General features: G+C 37.0%; 1 protein-coding gene across 1 annotated transcript in view; it reads left to right on the top strand.

The window, feature by feature from the left end:
- Positions 1 to 406: 406 nt before the first annotated feature.
- DNAJC1 (DnaJ heat shock protein family (Hsp40) member C1) overlaps positions 407 to 27,563 on the top strand; it is a 220,852-nt gene continuing 193,695 nt past the window's right edge. The window contains exon 1 of the mRNA XM_043563363.1: positions 407 to 921. Within this exon, the coding sequence (XP_043419298.1) occupies positions 709 to 921 (213 nt within the window). The 5' untranslated portion in view covers positions 407 to 708. The remainder of the gene's footprint in view (positions 922 to 27,563) is intronic.

The raw sequence follows: 27,563 nt of genomic DNA, 5'->3' as shown, positions 1-27,563 counted from the left end.
ACCTCTGTCATAAAGGACAATCTAGACAACGCACTAGATTTGCCCCTTCTCCTGTAACTTTATGTTGGCGGTATCATGAAATGCATGGAACAGGGGCCATAATCAATAAATCCGTCTTCAAATATGTTCTTAGTTTTTAGTATGAGAGGGGGACTAAAAAGGTGGATGTTTCCCGGGAAATTTATAATTAGTATGTTCCAGGTACACGCGCGATGCCTATGTGCTTTAATCTGTGTGCTTCTCAGTGAGCGCCAGCTACAAAAAGGCTTTTCTCACAGGCCCCGATCTGGGGGCGCCCGGCTTCCCTACTTCCGGCTCCGCCCACCCACCCGCGGTTGCTAGGAGACGTGATGTCACCGGAAGCGAGGCCTGGGATTGGCTGAAGCGAGGGGAAGCCTCTCCTCCTCGGCAACCACGGCGCCCGGCGTTGGCTTCACAGCTGTTTGTAGGCCTAGGGGTGAGGGTCTGCGGAAGGTAGAGCCTTCCGCGGCCCCGTCCGCCCTCCCGCCGCTGAATCCGCAGGCTCCTGCCGCCCTGCCTCGCCCAGCTTTGCCCTGCCGCTGGGGCGGACCGCCGGGCGGGCTTCTCCGGTGCGGCTGCCCGTGCTTCTGACTGACAGGCACTGTTCCCACAGCCCGTGGAGCCCGCCACGTCCCCGGTCTCGGCCGACGGCACATTGAGGCGGGTGACCTTTCCGAGCCCAGCGCGATGACGGCTACCTGCTCCCGGCTGGCCCGGCTTCCTCGGCGCCGCTGGCGTCGGCTTGTGCGGTTCCCGCCGCCGCCGCCACTACTGTTGCTGCTGCTGCTGCTGCTGGCGGCTGTAGGGCCGGCACACGGCTGGGAGAGTGGAGACCTGGAGTTATTTGACTTGGTGGAGGAGGTGCAGCTCAACTTCTACCAGTTCCTCGGAGTGGAGCAGGTAAGCGGGGCCGCCGGCCGGCCCAAATGCTGCGCTTCCTTTGGCCGCTCGAGGAAAGAAACGTGCAGGTCGGGGCGGAAGGGAGGGGGTGGGGAGGGCTTTGACCCGCTTTCCTCGGAGGGAGCCGGGCACCGCGGCCAGGGCTTGGTTAGCCTGGGTTCTGGCTGTCCTCCTCTGCTCGGCCCACCGGGGTCTCTTCGGAACCCTGACCGCAGGATTTGTCCCCCTCCCCCAGTGCCTCTTCGCCGTGCTCCTCTTGATCCGGTCTCAGTGACAGGTTGGACGGCGCCCCTGGGCTGGTGATACCTTCTCTTTCCTCTGCCATTCTGCGGAGGATCCTTCCACCCAGCTGTGCTGGAGGAAGAAGGAAGAATGGTATAAGTAGACCTTTGACACCTTTCCTTTCTTGGCCCCTGAATGTGGAAAGAAAGTCATGTCTCCCCTAAATTTTCACCTACCCGGTTACACTTTTTATTTTAGCTGCTGCCTTGCTTCTTCCTTTCCGGGAAGATTAGGAACGCATTTTGGTTGGCGTCCGTGTGGCAGAAGTTTTTCTTGCGCTGTACTTTGGACTTTTTAGCCTGTTGGGCAGGGGTGCGTATCACAATTTGGAAACCTGGAGGGTCTTGAAACCTCCACCGTGTTGGTCCTGGAATTAGATTAGAGGGATCTATTAAGTTTTCTGGGCATCGGAGGCGCTTTGGGTGCTACAGGAAGAGAAGCCCAACCAGCAGCACAGGATTGTTTTCTTTCTTTTTCTCTTCCTTTTCTTTTTTAGCTTGAGACTAACTTGTAAGGTCCGTTTGTTGATCTTTACCTCCTACCTTGGGCGTCGTGAGTGAGCTTGTCTATCCAATCTCTATCTGAAACCTACTGTCAAATAAAATGACATTTCACTGATTTAAGGATTATGGGGTGAAAGACAGGATTTCACACGATCTGACTGAACCCTTCAAAAAATGCTGTGAATAGTTACGTGGGTTAAAAAAATAAGGTTTGCCAATAATTGTCATCAAGGTACGCTTCACATGACTAGGTATGAAACGTACATTTTCCTCCTATAGGTTATCATAAATTTGTATGACCTGTTGAACTTAACACTAAATGGAAATTTACGTTTAAATGAAATGTAATGGAATATAAAATTTTGCCATGCCACCGTGATTTTAACGATTTCATTTGTGTAAGAGTTACAAAGCGTAAGCATTCACACTTCAGATTCTTACATGCAAGTAATTATGTGATGTCTGTCTATATTCATTATCTTCACTTGGTGCCAGTTCCTACTTATGGAGACAAAATATACCTCATTTTCAGAGTAAATGATCATGCAATATGTTTAAAATCATTAGTGAGAATATAACTCTGAAGACTTTTAAGAATGCCTTAAAAATCAAGAATATTTTTTACAATTTATCATGATTGGTTAAACTCTGTTCAGGGTTATATATAACCTGTTATATGTAACCTGTCCAAAGTTATGAAGATGCTTTCCAGTTACACAAGGGAAATTAAGCCCCTTTAAAAGACTACAGAAATTTAGTAGCAGTAGTTTAAAATTTAGATTATATAATCTAGCTTGCATGTGAACCCTCGTAGAATTTTCATTTATAATTTCATGCAGTTTACTTTCAGAGTTAATTAGGCAGTGTGAACAACCAGAGCACTTAACTATATCGGCAAAGATGGGAAAATAAAGAAGCATAGATAATCAAGAAGATTCTATGTGAAGGTAGAATTTGAAAAGAAGGATCCTGAAAATTGTTTTCATCTGTGTTTCTCTATCTAGTTGTGTTGAAATTGGAAAGAATGACAGAAGAAATTTTATTCTACCCAAGCAGAGACACTGATTGGAAGAAGTTCCTTACATTACATTGAATCTTAACTTTCTTGGAAGACTTTCAGGGGACCAGAAGTTTGGTAGAGACAAATGCAACCTCTTTTCGGTCCTGAATGTGTAATTTTCAGAGCCAATCAATCTTTTGGTGACTAGCCAGACATGAGGGACCAGGACAAAGTAGATAGGTTACTCGGAGTTGCAACCTGGCTGTATACACTCATCAGTTTTGCTGTCTATTCAACAGAGATTTATTTGGTGCCCGCTGAATTTTAAGCACTAGTCTAGTATATAAAACAAAACCCCCTAGCCTCATGAAACTTACTTTTTAGTTGGGGGGGGGGGGAATAAATGGTAAACGGCCAAACAAGTAAATATAAATGTCAGGAGGTCAGAAAAGGCCTCTGAAGGAGGAAGGGAGTGAGTCATGTTCACAAGTTGGGGAAGAACATTCAAGAAAGGCAGGCCGTAAATGCTAAGACCTTGAGGCGAGAGCCTGCATGATGTTTGAGGAATAGCAAGGCTGCCAGCGTGGCTGGAGCAGGGTGAACCAGGGGGACGGTAATAGGAGATGAGATCAGAGTCATGGACTTTGGCTATTACTTATAAGTAGGTTGAGGATCCATGTTGGAGAGTTGAACAGAAGAGGTACATGATTTGACTTAAATTTCAGAATGATTGTCACGTTGAGGATCGTTTGTATATATGTCGTTTCTTAGTGGGATACTTTGTGGTATGGAATGTAGGAATGAATCTGGTCACATTCTGGATTTAATTTGAACAAAGTGCTGACAGAATTTTACTGATTGTTTGAATGTGGGATATGAGAAAGAAAAAGTTGAGGATAATTCTAAAGCTTTTGGCCTCAGTAACTAAATAAAATACTTGTCTAACTGCAGGTGCTGAGACAGAGAAGCCTGGTATAGAAGCAGGTCTGGTTGGGGGAACATCAGAAATTTGGTTTGGGTCATGCTAAATTTAAGGTGTCTTTTAAACATTCAAGTGGACCTGGCATATAGACAGTTGGTTATGTAAGTTGGAGTTACCAGGAAAAAGTTCCAAACTTTGAGTCAGGGAGAGGTGGGAGAACCAGCAAAGGAGATGGAGAAGGACCAGCCAGTGAAGGAGGAGGCAAACCAAGAAAAAGATGGTCTCTTTCAAGTCAAGTAAAGAGAGTATTTTAAAGAGGAGAAAATGATCAAGTGGGAGAAATGCTGATGTGATTAAAATAAGGTGAGTGCGGAGAATTGACTGTTGAATATGACAGTGTGGAGACCATTGGCTACCCCAGCAGGAGCTGTTTGGGTGTGGTGGTGAGATCAATAGCCTGGTTAGATTGGGTTTAGGAGAGAAAGAAGGGCAAGAATTGGAGACAGTCAATATAAATTGTTTTTTGTGATATCCATATGCCAATTAGAAGCAAGGGGCGATAGAGACTGAATGTAGCATCCATTTTATCCCCTTTGCCACCAGCTCTAAAATAGTTGGCTCAGTCACTCTCTGAACTCTGTAATTGGAATGACTGATGACTTTTAGAACTTGACTAGGCCAGTTTCTGACTTATAACCTTGGACAGTTAGTTGCCTCATTTTTAGGACAAATGGTATGGTATCTTCATTTACTTCATAGTTAGGTACATAGTAGACACTTAAATATTATCTTGTATAGAAATGTGCAGAGATGGAAGGAGAAGAGTTGTGAAAAGAGAAACTTTTGATTGGAAGCAGTACCATAGCCCACTTTACAGTGAAACTGTAGTTATGAATGTTTTTAAAAACCTTTTTTTGTTTTCATCAAAACACTTGTGAAAGTGAGTTCTATATTAATGAGTGTGAGAAATGATTCCTGTGTTTTAAGTTTTTATTTACATTCCAGCTAGTTCACATACAGTGTAATATTAATTTCAGATGTACAGTTTAGTGATTCAACACTCCACAACACCCGGTGTTTATCACAAGTGTGCTCCTTAATCCCCATCACCTGTTTAAACCATCCCTCTACTCACCTTCCCTCTGTAACCATCACTTTGTTCTCTATAGTTAAGAGTCTGTTTCCTGCTTTCTCTCTTTCTCTTCCCCTCCCCCCCACTATGACCATTTGCTTTGTTTCTTAAATTCCACATACGGGTGAAATGATCTGGTATTTGTCTTTCACTGACTTACTTCACTTGGCATAATACTCTGTAGCTCCATCCATGTTGTTGCAAATGACAAGATTTCATCCTTTTTTATGGCTGAGTAATATTCCAGTGTGTGTGTGTGTGTGTGTGTGTGTGTGTGTGTGTATCTCACATCTTCTTTATCCATTCACCAGTCATAGACATTTGGGCTCTTTCCACAATTTGGCTATTATAGATAATGCTGCTATGAGCATCTGGGTGCAAGTATCCTTTTGAATTAGTATTTTTGTATTCTTTGGGTAAATACCTAGTAACGCAGTTGCGGGATCATAGGGTAGTTCTATTTTTAACTTTTTGAGGAACTTCCATACTGTTTTCTACAGTGGCTGCACCAGTTTGCATTCCCACCAGCAGTGCAAAAGAGATCCTCTTGGGGCGCCTGGGTGGCGCAGTCGGTTAAGCGTCCGACTTCAGCCAGGTCACGATCTCGCGGTCCGTGAGTTCGAGCCCCGCGTCAGGCTCTGGGCTGATGGCTCGGAGCCTGGAGCCTGTTTCCGATTCTGTGTCTCCCTCTCTCTCTGCCCCTCCCCCGTTCATGCTCTGTCTCTCTCTGTCCCAAAAATAAATAAAAAACGTTGAAAAAAAAAAAAAAGAGAGATCCTCTTTCTCCACATCCTCGCCAACGTCTGTTGTCTGAGTTGTTAATGTTAGCCGTTCTGACAGGTGTGAGGTGGTATCTCTGTGGTTTTGATTTGTATTTCCCTGATAATGAGTGATGTTGAGCATCTTTACATGTGCCTGTTGGCCATCTGGATGTCTTCTTTGCAAAAATGTCTTTTCATTTCTTCTGCCCATTTTTTAATTGGATTATTTGGGGTTTTTTTGGGGGGGGGAGTTTGATAAGTTCTTTGTATATTTTGGGTACTAATCCTTAACCTAATATGTCATTTGCAAATATCTTCTTTCCTTCTATAGGTTGCCTTTTAGTTTTGTTGATAAATTCTTTAGTTGTACAGAAGCTTTTCACTTTGATAAAGTCCTAATGGTTTATTTTTGCTTTTATTTCACTTGTCTCAAGAGACATATCTAGTAAGAAGTTGCTACAGCCGATGTCAAAGAGGTTACTGCCTGTATTCTCCTCTAGGATTTTTAATGGGTCTTACATTTGGGTCTTGAATCCATTTTGAATTTAGTTTTGTGTATGGTGCAAGAAAGTAGTTTAGTTTCATTCTTCTCCATGTTGCTGTCCAGTTTTCCCAACACCATTTGTTGAAGAGACTGTCTTTTTTCCATTGGATATTCTTTCCTGCTTTGTTGCATATTAATTGCCCATATAGTCGTGGGTTCATTCCTGGGTTTTCTGTTCCATTGACCTATGTGTTTATTTTTGTGCCGGTACCATATTGCCTTGGTCACTACAGCTTTGTAATATGACACAAAGTCCAGAATTGTAATGTCTCTAGCTTTGCTTTTCTTCTTCAGGATTGCTTTGGCTATTTGGGGTCTTTTGTGGTCTCATACAAATTTTGGGATTGTTTGTCCTAGCTCTGTGAAAAAATGCTGGTGTTATTTTGATAGGGATTGCATTAAATATGTAGATAGCTTTGGGCAGTGTAGGCTTTTTAACAATATTTGTTCTTCCACTCCATGGGCATGGAATGTCTCCATTTCTTTGTGTCTTTTTCAGTTTCTTTCAACAGTGTTTTATTGTTTTAAGAGTCTTTCACCTCTTGGGTTAGGTATATTCCTAGGTATCTTATGGGTTTTGGTGCAGTTGTAAATTGGATTGATTTCTTGGTTTTTCTTTCTGCTGCTTCATTATTGGTCTATAGAAATGCAACATATTTCTGTGCATTGATTTTCGTATCCTGAGACTTTACTGAATTCATGTATTAGTTCTAGCTATTTTTTGGTGGAGGCTTTCGGGTTTTCTATATAGAGTCATATCATCTGCAAATAGTGGAACTTTTACTTCTTCCTTACCGATTTAGATGCCTTTATTTCTTTTTGTTGTCTGATTGCTATGACTAGGATTTCCAATACTTTGTGTGTTTTTTTTAATGTTTATTTTTGAGACAGAGAGAGACAGAGCATGAGCAGGGGAGGGTCAGAGAGAGAGGGAGACACAGAATCCGAAGCAGGCTCCAGGCTCCGAGCTGTCAGCACAGAGCCTGACGCAGGGCTCAAACTCACGGACTGTGAGATCATGACCTGAGCTGAAGTGGGACACTTAGCCAACGGAGCCACCCAGGCGCCCCCCCAATACTTTGTTAAATAACCGTGGTGGAGGGGACATCCTTGTCTTGTTCCTGACCATAGAGAGAAAACTCTGTTTTTCTCCACTGAGGATAGTATTAGCTGTGGGTTTTTTGTATATGACCTTTATGATGTTGAAGTATGTTCCCTCTAACCTACTTTGTTGAAGGTTTTTATCATGAATAGATGTACTTTGTCCAGTGCTTTTTCTGCATATACTGAAAGGATCATATGGTTCTTATCCTTTCTTTTATTAATGTGGTATATCACATGGGTTAATTTGCAAATATTGAACCACACTTGCAGCCTAGGAATAAATCCCATTTGATTGTGGTAAATGATTCTTTTAATATGCTATTGGATTTAGTTTGCTAGTATTTTATTGAGATTTTCTGTATCCATGTTCATTAGGGATATTGGCCTATAGTTTTATTTTTTTTTAATGTTTATATTTATTTTTGAGACAGAGAGAGACAGAGCATGAGCAGGGGAGGGTCAGAGAGAGAGGGAGACACAGAATCTGAAGCAGGCTCCAGGCTCTGGGCTGTCAGCACAGAACCCAACGCGGGGCTCGAACTCACAGACTGTGAGATCATGACCTGAGCTGAAGTTGGACGCCCAACTGACTGAGCCACCCAGGTGCCCCTATAGTTTTCTTTTTTTAGTGGAGTCTTTGTCTGGTTTTCATATAAGGGCAATGCTGGCCTCAGAATGAATTTGAAAGTTTTCCTTCCTTTTCTATTTTTTGGAATAGTTTGAGAGTAAGTATTAACTCTTTAAACATTTAGTAAAATTTGCCTGTGAAGCCATCTAGCCCTGGACTTTTGTTTATTGGGAGATTTTTGATTACCGATTCAATTTCTTTGTTGGTTATTGACCTGTTCACGTTTTCTATGTGTTTCTTCCTGTTTCAGTTTTGGTACTTTATATGTTTTTCGGAATTTATCTATTTCTTCCAGGTTGTCTACTTTGTTGGCATATAGATTTTCATAATACTCTCTTATAATTGTTTGTATTTCTGTGGTGTTGGTTGTTATTTCTCCTCATTGTGATTTTATTTACTTAGGTCCTTTCTCTTTTCTTTTTGGTAAGTGTGGCTGGGGATTTATCAGTTAATTTTTTTTAAAGAACAACTTCCTGGTTTCGTTGATCTGGCCTATCATTTTATTTATTTTATTTTATTATTATTTTTTTTAGTTTCTATATCGTTTATTTCTGCCATAATCTTTATTATTTCCTTCCTTCTGCTGGTTTTAGGCATTGTTTGGTGTTCTTTTTCTAGCTCCTTTAGGTATAAAGCTAGAGTGCTTATTAGCTTTTTATCTATATTGCTATATACTTTCCTCTTCGGACCGCTTTTGCTGCATCCCAAAGATTTTGGACTGTTGTGTTTCTGTTTTCATTTGTTTCCATGTATTTTTTAAATTTCTTCTTTGATTTTCTGGTTGACCCATTCATTATTTAATAGTATGTTGTTTAACCTCCATGTATTTGTGGTCTTTCCAAATTTTTTCTTGTGATTGTTCTCAAGTTTCATAGTGTTGTGGTCAGAAAATATGCATGGTATGATCTCCATCTTTTTTGTACTTGTTGAGGTTTGATTTGTGACCTAGTATGTGATCTACACATCCCATCTACACTTGAAAAGAATATGTATTCTGCTGTTTTAAGGAGAAATGTTCTGAATATATCTGTTAAGTCCATCTGGTGTAGTGTGTCATTCAAAGCCATTGTTTCCTTGTTGATTTTCTGTTTAGATGATCTGTCCATTGAGGTAAGTGGAGTATTAAAGTCCTCTACCATTATTGTATTATTATCTATTATTTATTACCTATTTCCATTATGTATGTTATTGTTTTATGTATTTGGGTGCTTCCATATTGGATGCATAAATATTTACAATTGTTACATCTTTTTGTTGGATTGTCCCCTTTATCGTGGTACAGTTCTTATATACAGTTCTTGTAACTCTTGTTATAGTCTTTGTTTTAGAATCTAGTTTGTCTGATATTAGTATTGCTACTCTGGATTTTTTTTTTTTTTTGACATCCATTTGCATGGTAAATGTTTTTCCTTCCCCTCACTTTCAATCTGCAGGCGTCTTTATGTCTAAAATAAGCCTCTTGTAGGCAGCATATAGCTGGGTCTTGTTTTTTTTGTTTTTTGTTTTTGTTTTTTTTAATCCATTCTGATACCCTGTCTTTTGATTGAGGCATTTAGTCCATTTGCATTCAGAGTAGTTATTGATAAATATGTATTTAATGCCATTTTATTACTTGTTTTGTCATTGTTTATGGAGATTTTCTCTGTTCCTTTCTTGTCTTTGTCACTTTTGGCCTTTCCTTTTAGACAGTCCCCTTTGGTCTTTCCACTCAGACAGTCCCCTTTAATATTTCTTGCAGGGCTGGTTTAGTGGTCATGATTTCCTTCAGATTTTGTGTAGGTGGGAAAATCTTTATCTCTCCTTCTATTCTGAATGTTCTTGGCTACAGACTTTTCCCATTCAGTGCTTTGAATATATCATGCCACCCCCTTCTGGCTTGCCAAGTTTTGGTTGAGAAATCTCCAGTTAGGCTTATGGGTTTCTCTTGTAAGTTAAGGACTTATTTTGTCATGCTGCTTTTAAGATATTTTCTTTATAAAAATTTTTCTTTATCACTATATTTTGCAAATTAAAATAAGTTTATTTTTGAGAGAGAGAGAGTGAGGGAGGGGCAGAGAGAGGAAAGAGAGAGGATCCCAAGCAGGCCCCCCACTTTAAGTGCAGAGCCCGATGTGGGGCTCAGACTCACGAATCCGTGAGACCATAACCTGAGCTGAAATCAAGAGTTGGACACTTGCACCCAGCATGAGCATCCCATATATTTTGCAAATTTAATTATAATAGGTCTTAGTGTTGGCCAGCTTTTGTTGATTTTGATGGAAGTTCTCTGTGCCTCCTGGATGTGTGTGTTTCCTTCCCCAGACTAAGGAAGTTTTCAGCTATTTTTTCCTTAAATTTTCTGCCCCCTTTTATCTCTCTTCTTCTGGCACTCCTGTGATATGAATATGATTACATTTGGTGGAGTCACTGAGTTCCCTAAGCCTATTCTTGTGTTCCACAATTATTCTTTCTCTCTTTTGTTTAGCTTCATTATTTTCCATTTTTCTGTCTTCTATATCATTTATTCATTCTTTTGCCTCTTCCGGCCTTGTGTTCATCGCATCAAGCCTTTTTCCAGTCTCAGTTATTGCAGTTTTTCACTTCTGACTGATTCTTTTTTAACTCTTTTATCCCTGTGGTTGGTAAGGGTCTCCCTGAAGTCTTCTTGTCTCAAGCCCAGCTGAAATGATTACTGTGTTTTAAGTAACATCATAGTATTCTGTTCTAAGAGCTAAATGTTTGGATTTCTAACTTATATTTACTGAAATTTTGAAGAGTGTCATTAGGACTTAATTAGAAACTTAATCTAGAATTTGGATCTCATTCAAATCCTTGTTAACATTAAATTAGGTAGAGGGGAGCCTGGGTGGCTCAGTTGGTTAAGTGTCCAACTTAGGCTCAGGTCATGATCTTGTGGTTTGTGAGTTTCAGCCCCACGTTGGGTTTTGTGCTGACAGCTCAGAGCTTGGAGCCTGCTTGAGATTCTGTTTCCCTCTTTCTCTGCCCCTCCCCCACTCATGCTCTGTCTCTCTCTGTCTCTCAAAAGTAAATAAAAACATTAAAAAAAGGTAAGTAAGGTTAGGATTCAACAATTCATTTAGTAGGTGTTTCTGCTTAATATCATCCATGAACTGCAATCTCATTTGTAATTGGGCATGTTGCAAAAGCAAGGGTATGCCACATTCTACATTTCTGGCTAGAGAGAATATGTGTTTCATTGTTAGACACCCATTTTTGTGCCAGTGAGGCAGTAAGCATAAAGTTCTGTGTAGCTACACAGTCAGCTAATAGAATTTGAATTGTTAAAGGTAAAGAGTAATTGTTGAGGATAAGAGTCTGAGGTTAAGAATTAAATAAAGGGTATTATAGTATAAACAGCAGTATTAAAATGGAAAAGAAGCAATATTAAAATGCTGCTGAGTGCAAACACTAAATTCTAAGAGGGAATAATTTCCTTAGTTAAACAAATTCTGGAACACACACAACTCCTGATTATTAAAGGCACAATAATTTTAAAAAGCTACTTTACTGAGTCTTTACTGTGGCATGTATAATGAGCAGTAGTCAAAACAAGTTAAGACCAGAAAGATCATTGTCATTTACTGGGAATGTCCAAAGAGATCATAGGGAAATCATAGGGTACATCTACATGCCTACGAAGGAAGGTAGAGACTTCTTATTTCCAGTCAATTTTTAAGGACTTTATTCATGCCGCATTAAAATGGATCAAGATAAGGATACTGTCCCGTGACCATTTATACATTATATACATTTATACATTACCAGGAAGCCTCTGACTTTTTGTAATTAAAAAATATTGCAAATCTTATATGACCACGCTTTTAGTTAACAGATAAAAAATTAGTATTTAGGTTCTTTTCTGACTTTAAGTGGTGTTTTGGTTAATAGTTGGTTTCTAAATTCGATTTGAGAAAGTTAACATGTACGTATAATGTAGCTGGAAATTGTGATTTTACTTGTAGAGATTGTATCATATCTTATGGTATTTTTTAATGGATCTTTAATTTATGATGGGAAATAGACTTCTTGTGTTTAAAGCATTTTAGCTTAGACATTTAAATGACTGCCATGCTGTGTAAGATCTGTAGTAGTTCACAGAATTAATGTGTGACTTTTTATATCATGCCTTTAGAAGTAGCATATGAGGTTTAACTTAGAGCAAATTAGATTGATCTTAAATTAGTTGTGGGAAGTGTCAGAGGTTTTCAGTAATGCTGCCATCTCTCAAACTATTGTTGAAACCACTTATTTTGAATCACCTTCAAAGCCTGCAGCGTATTTGGCAGATTATTCTCATTAGCAGTAAGTTTTTAAGATGGATTTGATTTTTAGCTATACCTAATAGTCATTTGGAGCTAAGTTCAGTGACTAAATTGGGTTAGCAAGCTTGGCTAAATACAGTTTGGACTGATAAAAAGATCTGAATATAAATTTAATGTAAGGTTCATAAACTGATTTAAGGACTGTTCTCAAAGAAGTGTTCCAGAGAAGTTTGGAGCAATATCTACATGAAGTAAATCTATATAGCCTTACAAAGGAACAATGTATTCTAGTAAATGACTTTTAGAATGCTTATTACTTTGTGGGTAGCAAATTTTTAAAAGATTTTTACCTACAGGAGAAAAGTATATAAAGATTACCTTAATTTTAGAGAGGTAGAAAAATAGAGCTAGAAGAAAATAATTCGCCTGCTTTTAGTATTAAGAAAGTATTCATATAATATTCATATAATACTTCTATAACAAAGCTTGTTACAGAAGAGTGACAGAGGAATCAGAGTAAGTGTTAGGGATAGGGACAATAGCTGGCAATACCACTGAGGTGAGAAAGTAGGAAATGCATGGGGGGGGGTGGGGAATGTGGAAAAATGCATAAATTACAAATAAAAATGATGATGGTGTAATATCTCCATCTTGTGGCCTTCTTTGGATATTGTCAGTAAAAATGTTGAGGGGTTGTGTTTTCACAACTGTAGGCATAAGTAAAAATAAAATTTGAGTCAGGTGAAAATAAAACATGGGTCAGAGATTTTTGCAGTGTTTTGGGTGAACCTTTAAAACCAAGCTTCCCAACTGGTGTGCTACAAGCAACTGTGCTTAGATAATGGTGTTTTCCCTTGGGTGGCCTTAACAGTTTACTCCAATGTGTCTTTACAAATACAATTTTCTGTGAAATGCCATGAAATAAGAAAGATTGGAAAAGCACTGTGAAGGCACATAGCTCTGATTTTTTCTTCCAGGGGAAAATTTGTAAGCGTGTGTGTGTGTGTGTGTGTGTGTGTGTGTGTGTGTGTATGCAGATATGCACACACATACGTACGTATAATAGATGTGTAACATTAGCCTTACTAAAATCTTTGCTATACTAAAGATCCTTATTTAGCTCTCATAGATGCAAAAGCATTATTTATTGTATCACTGTGAAAATCTGAATATTAAAGGAATCAGTAAGTCTTTGATGAATTCGTGTCCTTCAGATACTTGGTTACTTACTCATTCTTAATGATGGAATAACCATTAAACATTGCCATGGTTTGCAGTAACACAAAGAATTTGTATCAATCCTCTGTGTGAAGGGAATACAAATAACTTTGGATATATAAATATAAAAATTCTAAGTAGGAGTGCCTGGGTGGCTCAGTCAGTTAAGCATCTGACTTTGGCTCAGGTCATGATCTCGTGGTCCGTGAGTTCGAGCCCCGCCTCGGGCTCTGTGCTGGCAGCTCAGAGCCTGGAGCCTGCTTTGGATTCTGTGTCTCCCTCTCTCTCTGCCCCTCCCCTGCTTGCACTCTGTCTCTCTCTAAAAGAAATAAACATTAAAAAAATTTTTTAAGTGAAAAAGAAACATTAAAATAATTTTAATAGTATCTTAATCCAGTGTATCAAAAATATTTTTGATGTAATCACATTTTAAATGATCATTAATGAGATAGTTCACATTGTGGCTTTTTTACTGTCTTCAAAATCTGGTATGTATTTTACATTTATACTTCTATTATACTTCAGATACTAAACGTTGATAGAAAATACTTGATCTGCATGAGGTTTCATAAAATGTACAGCTAACAAGTAGATTCATGTACTCATTTTTCCAAGCATCCTTAAAAGCTTTCCAGTAACTGAATCAAATACATTTTAAATTTAAATGTAAATTAATCAAATAAAATTAAAAATTTGGTTTCTGCATTGTAATGGCATGTTTTAAGTGCTCAAATGTGGCTAATGGCTACCACTTTGGAAAGCGCAGGTTTAGAGAATTAGCATTTCTGTGTTGTAGAGATAGATTTAAATATTTTTGGATAAAATCACTAATTACTATTTCCATTTTGTCAGGATATAGTTTGTAGTTTTCTTTTTTTCCTTTCTTTCTCTTCTTTTCTTTTTTCTTTTTCTTTTTTTTTTTTTTTTTTTTTTTGCATTTTAACTGAGCATAGTTTTTGTTGCTTTATTTTGTTTTTAGATTGTTTGAGTTGTGCTAAATCTCATTTTCCTAATTAGTTATCTGTACATTTTTCCATTCTTTTCTTTGGCCTATAAAGGCTATCAGTATAGTCGTGCTGCTTTTCTAAGGACAGTGGGTTCTGAACGTCCATGCATAGAGGCCTGCCTACTAATAAGGGTGTTTTAAAGTAATCAATCTAATTCAAATTGGTTATTTACTTTTGCTGTTTTGCCTGTTTGATAATTCTTCAAGTATTATTAACTTAATGGATTGTCTTCAATGTTGCTTTAACCAGGAATTCACCAGTGTTCTGTAATTTTAACCTTTGCTCATTCTTTGTATTTATTTTGAAACTCATCCATCAAATATGTTGTTAGCTATGAAACAGTCACTGTATTCTCTACTGGCATCTATTTTGATTATTTTGTCTTTTTATTAAACGATTTTCAAAGGAGATTTCTAGATGCACCTCTGTTTGTTTGCCAATATTTTGGCTCTTTAAATATCAATCAGGGATTCCAAATAATCCTGTTTTACTAGATGCCTCTGCCTCCTCTACATAGTTCCTAATAAGTATTTCTTTCCTTTAGACTGAATAATTAATTGCTGATCTTTTTGACTTTACCTTTTGTAATTTCATACACAGTTGAGGAAAAGAAGTAGATCTTAATGTTGATGATTCTCATATCTAGCTATTGTTGTTTTAAATAATCTTGGTACAAGAAGGAAATTACACTGAGGTCAGAGATGTTAAGAATTCTATGTTGAGTGAAAAAAACCCAACAAAAACAAAAATGAAAAAACCAATAATAGAATCCTGAAATTGGAAGAGATCTCACCGGTATCTAACCTATTTCCTCATATAGGACTCTCTTCTATAGGTCTCCCAACAGATGGTCACCCACCCTGTTTTATTTATGTCTAACAGTGGGGTTATGAAACAACCTGTTAAGTTTTTAGATAATAGTACTCAGTGGAAATGTTGTTATGTAAAGCCAAAATCATAATTCTTATATCTAATTTCAGCTTCATTTGCATTTTTCCTTTGGAGCTCCCCTGAATATATATTCCCTCTAAATTATTGCTCTGAAATGCCTTAAAATAAAATGCACAAGGAAAATAGTTATTTGTTGATTCTCTCTACAATCGTAGGGTTACTTAAAAAAACACATACACACAATTCTTTGTATGTCAATTATACCTCAATAAAGCTATTACAAAGAAAATATACAGGCAACCTTGGGGTCTTCTTGTTTTCATGGTCTTTAGATATGTACCACATCCACCCTAGAGAAGACCTAAGCCACCATAGTTATGTTTTCTTGGAATTACATCCAGCATGATTTGAGATGACTATAAATGATTTGCTGGGCTCATCAAAGTCAGCAACAGAACATTTCTAAAAGTTGAAAACATGATATGATTTGGGGAATGCCAGCCTTGATAATATGGACCACAAGATTAATTTAATTAAAATTGTACCCAGATGTTGTTACAGAGTCCTAAAGCAGGACCCATGTGTGCAGTTGTGCGGGTTGTGGGTCTACTTCAGACTTCCTATCATTGTGATACAAAAATCTTTTAGACTTGGAGATTATTATAAAGAACGACACATAGGTAGTTCAACTTGAAGGAAGTAGTTTCTCTTTCATGATTAAAATGTTATTTTTCTTTCAATAGTATTTTAGTTTTTAAGTTCATCTTGAGTGGGAGTTTCTCCTTTCTATGCAGCCCTCCCTAGGGGCTTCACTGTGGCTTTTACTCCTATAGGCAGCTTAGGGCTCCCTCCTGAGGTTATATTAGGGCCACTGCAGATCCAGCTACCAGCCCTGCGGATCGCTTACCCTGGTCTCGGCTGCGGGGCTGAAACCATGGTGTCTTACCATCTAGGATACGTGATATTTTATAAGTCGTGGCCTCAGGTAGTCGCCTTTTCACTTTTTACCTTTTTCCCCCCCACAGGTGGTAGAGTCCACTGCAACTCTTGGTTTCAAGCACTGAGCCTGGCTCTGATCCCAGGCCTTTTGTAGAGAATGTTTAGTCCTCGTTACTCTTTGAGAGTCCGTTTTCTCATGCACTGCCTACTTGTAGGTATGGAGTCCGGTAGGACTATACCTTAAGCGCTAATTGGGGCTACAAGTTTCCATTTGTTTTTGTCTACAGAGATACTTAACTAGGTTTTATCATGGCTATGTGTTGGTAGTTTTCTCTTTTTAAATCGTATCATTGGTATGTATTTGGAGTGAGGTTAGGGAGGAAGTCCCTCAAGTTCTTGCAGTGCCACTTTAGCCCTGGAATATTTTTAAAAGCTTCATTTCTTTGATAATAATTATTATTTTTAATGCCAGTTTTCCTGTTATCTAAGAACATTTAACCATTTATCATCCAGAACTATAATCAGGCCTATTATTCACAGCACTATAAAAGACTATTAGGTATTGAAAGGGACAGTAGACAGTTCACTTTCTGACCACTATTCCTGGATTTTATTCCAAGTCCGGGTGCTAAAACAGTCAAGTAACATTTCTAAAGTACTTGAATCTCACAAGGTTTTGAATATGGTAATAAGTAGATTCTGTGACCTCAGAGTGATGTATATGGTCCTGTTATTAGAGATGCTCGGAGGAGAGTTCTCAACTTTGTCTTGACCCTTAGCGAGAAAAATATGCCAGGTGGAGAGAAAGATAGTGAAAGTCAAGATACATGTCATCAAAACCATTGTTGGGGGAAATGAATGGTCCTAAAGTTAAGTTATATGCACATATATATGTTGGCTATAAATATATGCTACTTGCAAGCCTCTTGAATTCTTTCTCTTTCTGGGGGTGTCTGGGTGGCTCAGTCAGTTGAGCATCTGACTCTTGATTTCAGCTCAGGTCGTAATCCCAGGGGCGTGGGATCTAGCCCCGCATCATGCTCCATGTGAGTGTGAAGCCTGCTTGTGATGCTCTCTCTCTGCCCTTCTCCCCTACTTGTGCGCGCTCTCTCTTTCTAAAATAAAATAAAAAATTTTCAAAACCTCTTTCTGGGCCTAAATAACTTTATGTTCTCTTACATTCAGTCTTCAAAGATGCAAAAAACAAACCATAGGACAGTGAGAGTTAACCTCACTGAAAACTGTTTTAGTAATTAACTTGATGACAGTACTAAAATCATAGAATTTCAGTGGATATTAACTTCATGGAATTGAATGATCCTTAACTGAAGCTTCAATAAATGATTTATTTTAAGGAAAGAAGTATACAATTCAGATTTACAAGGAAAGGTAAAGCGTCCTTCATTTTGGATTCATAGCACTTAACTATAATCAGTTTACACATAATTTGAGGACTATGTTTGTTTTGTAATTATTATATACATTTAATACTTAGTTGTTAATCTGAAGGATGTGTTTAAAGATACAAACGTGGAAGGCAACCGTGGTATAATGAGCTTTTTAAAAGACGTTTCACTTACAGACAATCATTGTTGGTTTTCTGATGTGGATAACAACCCTGTCTCTGCAGCAATGTTTCTTGACCTTTGTTTTTGTGATAGCATAGAATATGCAAAACTATCTAGATTATGTTACAAAACTGATAACAAAGCCTGTTTTTTATATCTGTTAATCCATTAGTTCTTTTGATAGTATTACTAATAATAGTAAAGAATTGGAAACAATCAAATTTTAACCAGAGAATGTTTCAGTAAATACTATATGTGAAAAGCACGCAACAACATGGAAGAATACTTATAAGTGAAAAAAAGCCAAATGCCAAGTTATATTCACATTTAGTTATAATTTTGTAGGAATTATATATGTGCACAAAAGTGGGGCAGTAACATGGACTAATGGGAACAGTGAGTTGTGGGATTAGTAGAATTAATTCATTTAGGGGTGAATATTTCCTTTTAGAGTTCTGTTAATATTAGTAATATATACCCATGTACATTCTATTTCTTTGGAAAAAGAATGCTATATAATTATATCACAGATAAACTAAATTAACAACATATCTTCATATTTATTAGATAAATTGAATGGGTATTTTTAAGTTGCCTTTAACCTATAACCTATTTATAATTATAAGTGGGAAATTGGACAGACAACTTTAGACTAAAAAAAAACCCATCCATTTATTTTGTTATTTTAAAAATATCAAATAATTTCTAATATTTATTTCAGTGGATCAAAACCTATTTCATCATAGTTTGAGATGTTAGTCACTTGAGAAATTAGTAGCTTGGGTCAAAGTAGCTTTATGGTTGCAAATATACTTAGTATGGTGTGGCTATAGTTCTTCATTTTAGCAAACAAACACCACGATGTCCTAGCCAAGAAAGCCAACTAATACGTCTTGAGGATGAGACCACACTTTGATGCCTCTTAACTTTTTATTATTTTTCTGAATGTTTACACACATATATACAGCATATTATATATACTGTTGAACAACCAGCTACATTATAGGCTTATTATAATTTCTTCAATCCTCACAGTGCATACAGTTTAGAAGTGTGCTGTCTAGTACTGTAGCCGATAGCCACATATGACATCAGGCACATCAGGCACTGGAAATGTAGCTTGACTAAGAACATTAATTTTACATTTTATTTAATCTTGATTAACTAAAATTAAAATTTTAAAACTGAACGAGTAAAAAATATTTTCCTATTAAACACAGTTTTATTGTTTGGGTAGGACTACATTTCACTTTAACCATCAAAAATTTGGCTTATTCATTGAGATGTGCTGCACATGTAAAATATACACAGGGTTTTGAAAACTTTGTAGAAAAAGTAGTGTAAAATATGTCCATAATTTTTAATATTGATTACATGTTGGAAAGAATATTTTTATATATTGGTGTATATAAAATATTGTTGAAATTAATTTTACCTATTTCAAAAATTTTCTCCTTTTTAATGTGACTACTAGAAAATGTAAAGTTACATGTGGCTTGCATTATATTTTTATCGGACAGTGCTGGCTTCCTGCAGGCATCAGCAAAGTATGACCTGTCCCTGGTTTAGATTTCTGGATGGAGGAGCACGTACTTACCTTGCCCAGGGTGTAAAAGATAGTTATTGGGCTCAGGAAGAAAATGTTAAAGCTTTATTCACTTATATTTCTTTTACCCTTTAAAATTTTATGTCTTCATGTGTGTTTTATAATATACCATATATTGGTATACTCATGGCTACATGTAAGTTAGAGAATAAATATATATGAAATTTAAATATAAATATTAAAATTAAAATTTTTTTACAGATAGTTTAATGACCAAAAATATTTGGAAGCCATAGTTTAGAGGCTCCTTTAAAAGAGAAAGAGAAAGAAGGTGAAAGATAAGAGGCAAGGCTTTTGGATTAATGGAGTAAGGAGCTCAGCAAGTCCCCCCCCACCCCCCCCCCCCCCCCCACCAAATGATGAAACAACTATTTCAGGACTCTGAAAATTGAACAAAGGCACATGACAAATTGAGAAGCATTAATTAAAAAATAAGCTGGTGAACTTCAGGTAAAGTAAGTGGAAGTTGGTGGCATTTTTGCTCGGGATTGCACTCACCCCTCCTTCCAGTTCTGTCTGTGAGGTAGTTCTACCAAGGCAGAGCAGGTTTCCACCACTGCTGGTGGAAGAGCTGACTTGATTTGGAGTGAAGTGCAGAAGATTCTCTAGCCATTGAGTACCATCAGGAGTACTGGCTATCTCCGTGGCAAACAAATGGGGAAGGCCAAGATCACAGCCTCCCTGAGATTGTGATCCTAGATAGAGAAAGCAGTAACCCAGCAGAGTAGTCGGAAAATTAACCAGGAGATCCAGAGAATGGGACAGTCACGTGGGCCTTGATAACATCCCACCTCTCCATTATAATCTGGAAGGCTGTGCATATCCACAAGGCTGCATGCACATTCAGGAGGGAATGGAGAAGGCCCTACCTTCACACATTCCTGGCTGAACAAGAGGTCTTGTGCATGTGCAGATGAGACACAAGGGGTCAAACAGAAAGTAAGAACCTCAAAAGACTTATAAAATGCTTAAATTATGAATGTGTTCCTTTGCTGACATGCAGACCCATCATCAAAAAGTGGAAGCTTTACTGGCTTGAGATGTTTGAGCACAACCTCTAGCTAATGATTGACGAATCGTTACTATGCTGAGCAAGCTTAAAAATAAAAACAAGGGAGGAAAAAAATCCTGAGCACAGATTTCAGTAGCAGCACACCACACAGAAGACAGACTCCATAGAATAATCCCTAGCTGGTCACTAAACAAACAAAAACAGAAGAATAAGCCCCAGTGCAAGGGGGGAAATCAGAATCTAAGGTTGCTCCAGTATATTATCAAATATCCAGTCTTTGATAAAATTTGTGATACAAAAGAACATGAAAGTGACCTGTATTCAGGGTAAAAAAGAAATCAATAGAAACGGTCATTAAATAGGCCCAGCTGTTGTACTTAGCAAGCAAAACTTCCAGGATGCTGTTATAAATATTTTCAAAGAAATAAAGGAAATCGTGTCTAAGGAAAAGTATGATGACAGTGATTCAGCAAGTAGAGAATATAAAAGAAAATAGAAATTAAAAAAATGAAAATTCTGGAGTTGAAAAATACATTAGCTGAGATGAAAATTCACTAGATGGGATCAACTGCAGATTTAAGATGACAAAAGAGTAAGTGAACTTGAAGATAGATTAGTAGAAGCTATTCAGTTTGTAAAACAGAAAGAAAAAAGAATAAGAAAAATAAACAGTCTCAAAAACCTGTGGGACACAATCAAGCATATCAACAATCTGTGTAATGAAAATCTCAGAAGGACAAGAGAGAAAAAGAGGGAAAGTATTTTGAATGCTTCAAAATTAACCAAATTTGATAAAAAAAATATTAATGTGCACATCCAGGAAGCTCAACAAACTCCAAGAAGGATCAATATAAAGATATCCATACCTAAGCAAATCACGGTAGATTTTGGCTGTAGAAAGCCAAAAATAAAGAGAAAAGCTTGAAAGTAGAATTTAAAAACCATACAGGATGACAGTATGATTAAAAACGGACTTCAATTCAGAAACAATGGAGACCAGAAAACAGTGTTATATTATATTCAAAGTTCTGAAAGAAAAAATGTAACCAAAAATTCTATATCCTACAAACTTAACTTTCAAAAAGAAAGCAAAATAAAGAAATTTCCAGATAAGCAGAGATTAAAAATTCATTGCTAGTAGATCTGCCTTACAAGAAATACTAAAGGAAGTTCTTTAGACTGAAAGGAAATGAAACCAGAGAGTAATGTGAATCTATATAGAAAATATAAATATGTAGATATACGATTACATAAAACAATAACTATAAAACTATATTATTGAGCTTTAACATATAAAGATTACTGTATATGATAGTGACAGCATAAAGAAAGGAGAAAGGAACTATAATGGAGCAATGTTTCAATATATTTTCAGTAAAAGGTTAGTATTAATCTGATGTAGATCTTGATAAGTTACAATATATATGATAATCCTTAGAGCAACCATTAAGAAACTAAAAAACTGATATAGTATATATTAACTAAAAAATTAATATAGTAAAAATGCTAACAAAGTAAAATGGAGCACTAGGACATATCTATAGCTATGTAACTAAAAAGAAGACAATAAAGAAGAAACAGGGGAAAAAAGACATGAGATATATAGAAAACAAATAGTAAAATGGCAGATGTAAATCCGACCGTATCAGTGACTAAATTAAATATGACTAGCTTGAACAATAAAGTCATAGAGAATGTCAGTCTGGATTAAAAAAAGATCCAACTGTATTCTTTCTACAATAGACACTTTAGATTCAAAGATACAAGTAGATTGAATATAAAAGGATGGTATAAGCAGTAATAATATGTTAGTAATATACTGAGATTAAGCAATGTACCGATATACTGATATATTAGGCAAAATTGACTTGAAGACAAAAAATATTTCCTACTATAGATAGCGAGGGACATTTCCTAGTGATAAAAAGGACAGTTCATCAAGAATTTACAACAGTAAATTCATCAAGAATTTACAACAGTAAGTTCATCAAGAATTTACAACAGTAAATTCAGTAAACAGTAAACACATCTAACAACAGGACTCCAAAATACATGAAGCAAAAACTTACAGATTTAAATGGAAAAATAGATAGCAATAATTGTTTAGGACCCTGCTCTCAATAAATGATAGAATATAGACTGAAAATCAATGAGAATATACAAGACTGGAATAATTCTGTCAACTAACTTGACCTTACTGACATCTGTGCAACACTCCACCCAAGAACAGAATACACATATTTCTTTTTAAAAATTTTTTTTTAATGTTTATTTATTTTTGAGACAGAGAGAGACAGAGCATGAGTAGGGAAGGGGCAGACAGAGAGGGAGACACAGAAGGTGAAGCAGGCTCCAGGCTCTGAGCTGTCAGCACAGAGCCCGACGCGGGGCTCGAACTCACGAACCGTGAGATCGTGACCTGAGCCGAAGTCGGACGCTTAACCGACTGAGCCACCCAGGTGCCCCTGGAATACACATATTTCAAGTTCACATAGAACCTTTGCAGGATAGTTCATATGGTAGACCAGAAACCAAGCCTCAGAACACTTAAAGGCATTAAAATCATACAAAGTATGGTCTCTAATAATAATGGAGTTAAATTAGAAATCAACAACAGAAACAAATCTGGGAAATCCCCAGATATTTGGGCCTCAACACATTTCTCAAGTACCCTTGGATCAAAGGAAAAAACCACAGGGGAAATTAGAAAATATTTGAACTGAATGAAAATGAAAAAGGAACATATCACCATTTGGGGGGTGCAGTTAAAGCAGTACCTAAGTGGAATTTATAGCTTTAAACACCTATTTTAGCAAAGAAGACAGATTTCACATCAGTAGCCTTAAGCATTTGCCTTAAGACAGAAGGAGGAGAAAAAAGCAAATTCACAAGAAAAAATGAGGGAAATAATAAGATTAGAGCAAAATATAAAACAAAAAACAATGGAGAACCAGTGAAACCAAAAGTTTGCTTTTTGAAAAGGTTATAAAATTGATAAACTATTAGCTAGATTGATCAAAGAAAAAAAGAATAAATTATCAACTTCAAGAATGAGAGATGTGTATCAGTACCAACCCTACAGAAGTTAAAAGGATGATGAGAGAATACTATGAAGTTTGCCAACAAATTAGGCAACATAGGTAAAATGAACAAAATTTATTTCCCACAACTGTCTGAATAGAAAATCTGTTAAAAACACAGAGGAAAGCAAACCATAAGAGACCTTTAAATACAGAGAACAAACTGAGGGTTGCTGGAGGGGCAGTAGGTGGGGGGATGGGCTAAATAGGTGATGGGCATTCAAGGAGGGCACTTGTTGGGATGAGCACTGGGTGTTATATGTAAGTGATGAATCACTGGGTTCTACTCCTGAAACCAAGACTACACTGTATGTTTAACTTGAATTTAAATAAATAAATTTAATAAATAAATTTAAATAATAATAAAAAAGAAAATCTCAACAGACCTATAACAGGTAAATAACTTGCTTTAGTAATTAAAAATTTTCCATGAAGAAAAGCTCATACCCAGATAGCTTCATTAGTGAATTCAATCAGATATTTAAAGAATAAGTAATTATAGTCTTCCACAAACTTCCAGAAAATAGAAGAGGAGAGGAGGGAATACTTCCCAACTCATTCTGTGACGTAAGTATTACTCTGGTAACATAAAGCCAGACAAAGATATCACAAGAAAAGAAAATTACAGACCAATTACCCTCATGAATATAAATGTAGAATTTCCAGCAAAAATGTTAGCCAATTGAATCTTGCAACATATAAAATGGATGAAACATCATGATTAAATGCGACTTATCCCAGGAATGCAAGGTTAGCTTAACATCTGAATGTAGTGTGGCATACTAATAAAATCAATAACAGAAACTACGTGATCATCTCAGACACGTGCATCTGCTTTAAAAAAAATTTTTTTAAGTGTTTATTTTAGAGAGAGAGAGAGCGTGAGAGGAGAAGGGCCAGAGAGAGAGGGAGACAGAATCTGAAGCAGGCTCCAGGCTCTGAGCTGTCAGCACCGAGCCTGACACGGGGCTCAAACTCACGGACTGCCAGATCATGACCTGAGCCGAAGTCAGACACTTAACCGACTGAGCCACCCACGCGCCCCCACATGCATCTGCTTTTAAAAACCAACTCTAGTTTGTATTAATAAACATTATAGTAACTTAATTATAGAAGGTGAGAAATATTACACAGTCTCTATCAGTATATTATGTACAGTCCTGGTAATATATTACCAAATGGAGTTTTTTTAAGGGGGAGTTACAAATATAATAATGGTTCTAAGAATCTTGTCCAATGAAGAACGTATTGAATGTGGAAAGGAGAGGCTAAAGGGATGAGTGATCACTAACTTCAAAATTAGAATTAGAAAATATATTTTTAAACTATTTTTACTTATTATCTTTCATTTTGGAATAACTTCAGCCTTAAATAGCAAAAATAATACAAAGAGGTCTTTGTACCCCTTTTACCTAGCTTTCCCAAATGTCTGGGAATAACCTAAATAAAATTATCAAAATCAGGAAATTAACACAGAACTGTTAACTAACCGATACTCTTATTCACATTTTGCCATCTGTCCCTCCAACATTCTTTTTCTGGTCCAGAATCACACATTTAGTTACCTCATCTCATTGATGTTTTTTACCCTGGGACAGTTCTTCAGTCTTTGTCTTTCTTAACACTTTTCAAGAGTTAGATAGTTGTGTTTTAGAATGTCCCTCAGTTTGGGTTTATCTTGTATTTCCTAATGATTAAATTCAGGCTATGTATGTTTGGCATGAATATCCACAGAAGTGATGTTGTGCCCTTTCTGGCATATCAGTAGGAACATGATATTAATGTATCTTATTACAGATGATATTAATTTTGATTACTTGGTTAAGCATCTGCCAAGTTTTCCACTGCAAAGTTATTACTCTTTTCCCTTTCTCATTTTTCTTGTGGGAAAATACTTTGAGACTATGCAAATATTTTGTTTCTCATCATACTTTTGCCCAGTAATTTTAGCATCCATTGATGACTTTTGCCTGTAACCAACATTACTGTGGTATTTACCAAATGGTGATTTTTCTATTTCCATTACTTGTATATTTATTAGTTGGTAGTGTACTGTAAGGAAGAAATATCCCTTCTTGTTATTTAATGAGTTACTTACATCAGTATGTACTCGTGAATATTTATTTTGTTTTATGGGTTATACTCCATCACCATCATTATTTCCTTGCTAATATTATATCACATTTGGCCATTGAGAGCTCCTTCACGTTGGGTCCTCTGTGCTTTAGCTTATACCTACTATTTTGCAGGATACTTTCTTCTTTTCTGGCAGCACATGATGTTCCAGACTTATGTGCTTCCCACTGCCCTAGCCCTGGAATCTGTCATTTCTTCAAGGAGCTCTGGTTCTTTTCACTGAAGAATAGCATTTAGAAACTAAAATATGGTCACTAAGTGTGCATATTACTTCTGTCGTGCCATTGCATGTAATATTCCTCAACGGAAAGAACTAGGAAAAACGTGTATTTATATAGTTTGTTCAGTGTCTAGATTTTGTGTCTTAGGTTGCTTGCTGCCATTTCTTTACTATCTAGCACAGCATTTATTTAGCATTGTGGTCAATAGATATTCGTAACTAAGGACTTTCGAACCCCCTAAGTCTATTATGTTTTGATTCTGAGAAAGGATGGTAAGCTGGGGAACTAGACAGAGAATCAGAATAAAGAAAATCAAAAGCCATGAGAGAAGTTTTGATCGTTATCAAAACCAGTGAAGGCACTGAAGGCTAGAACAAACTGCTCAGAGTAGTAAGCAAGAAAAGATTGAGAGTCTTTTTATTCATTATACCTTAGTCTGACGGACTTGCAGAAGATTTTATCAGTAAGCCATGGTGAAACAAGTAAATAAGGACATCTCCTCTACAGGAACCCTGTCTTTAATTTGCTTTCCATTATTTTCTACTTTATTCAGGTAGACCAGATCCAAGAACAGTTATTTTTGCTCTAACTCAATTTATGGCTTTCTTGTTCTGCAAAATCACACTCTAAGAAAAACAGTGTATAGGGGAAAAGAATTGAGTACAGCCTTCTATGGAAGGCATTAACTACAACCATACTTTTAAAAATTTAATTAAATCTTCATCAGCATTTTTACCTAACATTATAGTCAGTCCTTAAAATCTTTAACTTTTGTGCTCCTGCTTTCTTATTTGAGATAATAGGTTTTTAAAAAAATTTTTTTAAATTTTTTTCTTATGTTTATTTTTTGAGAGACAGCGGTAGGGGGTGGGGGTTTGGGGAGCAAGCCGAGGAGGGGCAGAGAAAGAGGGAGAGAGAATCCCAAGCAAGCTCCACGCTGTCAGCACAAAAGCCTGACATGGGGCTCAAACTCCAGAACTGTGAGATCATGACCTGAGCTGAAACCAAAGGTCTGCGCTTAACCGATTGAACCACCCAGGCACCTTGAGATAATAGTTTTGGGGTTTTTTTTAATTTTTTTTTATATTTATTTTGAGAGAGACAGAGTTGTTGTTTTTTAATTTTTTTATGTTTATTTTTGAGAGAGAGAGAGTTGGGTTTTTTTGTTTTATTTTGAAGTAATTTCCAAATCCAACTTGGGGTTCAAACTTATAACCCCAAGATCAAGAGTCACATGCTCCACCGAGTGAGCCAGCCAGGCACCCTAAGATTTCCCTCTCTTGATGGAGATATGCTTCTAGGTAGCTAGTGGCTGTTTATGTTTTATATTCTTTAGTACTTCTTGAATACTTTATTACCTATTAAAAAGAGTTAATCAAGAAAAAATCTCACTCTATTCATATATAATTTGGTTGATGTGGAAAGAGAAAAGTAGAAGGACTTTCTTCTGAAGAGAAGAGCTTTAGGGAAAAAAAAAACCTGAAGATTATCTAAATTACAAAATAAGCAAGGGGTGCCTGGGTCAGTTAAGCACCCAACTTTGGCTCAGGTCATGATCTCACGGTTCGTGGGTTTGAGCCCTGCGCTGGACCCTGTGCTGACTGTTCTGAGCCTGGAGCCTGCTTCAGATTCTGTGTGTGTCTCTCTCTTTCTTGCCTCTCCCCCCACTTGCACTCTGTCTGTCTCTCAAAAATAAATAAACATTAAAAAACGAAACAAAGTAAGCGAAATATTCCTATATACAAACTAGACCTCCTCATTTAAAGTTTAAAAGGTTTTGCAGTTAAATTTATCATCTAAATGTTGGCTTAATGTACAGAATGTAC

This window comes from Prionailurus bengalensis, chromosome B4, assembly GCF_016509475.1.
Source record: "Prionailurus bengalensis isolate Pbe53 chromosome B4, Fcat_Pben_1.1_paternal_pri, whole genome shotgun sequence".
Lineage (NCBI taxonomy): Eukaryota > Metazoa > Chordata > Mammalia > Carnivora > Felidae > Prionailurus > Prionailurus bengalensis.
This window is presented reverse-complemented; position numbering and strand designations above follow the sequence as displayed.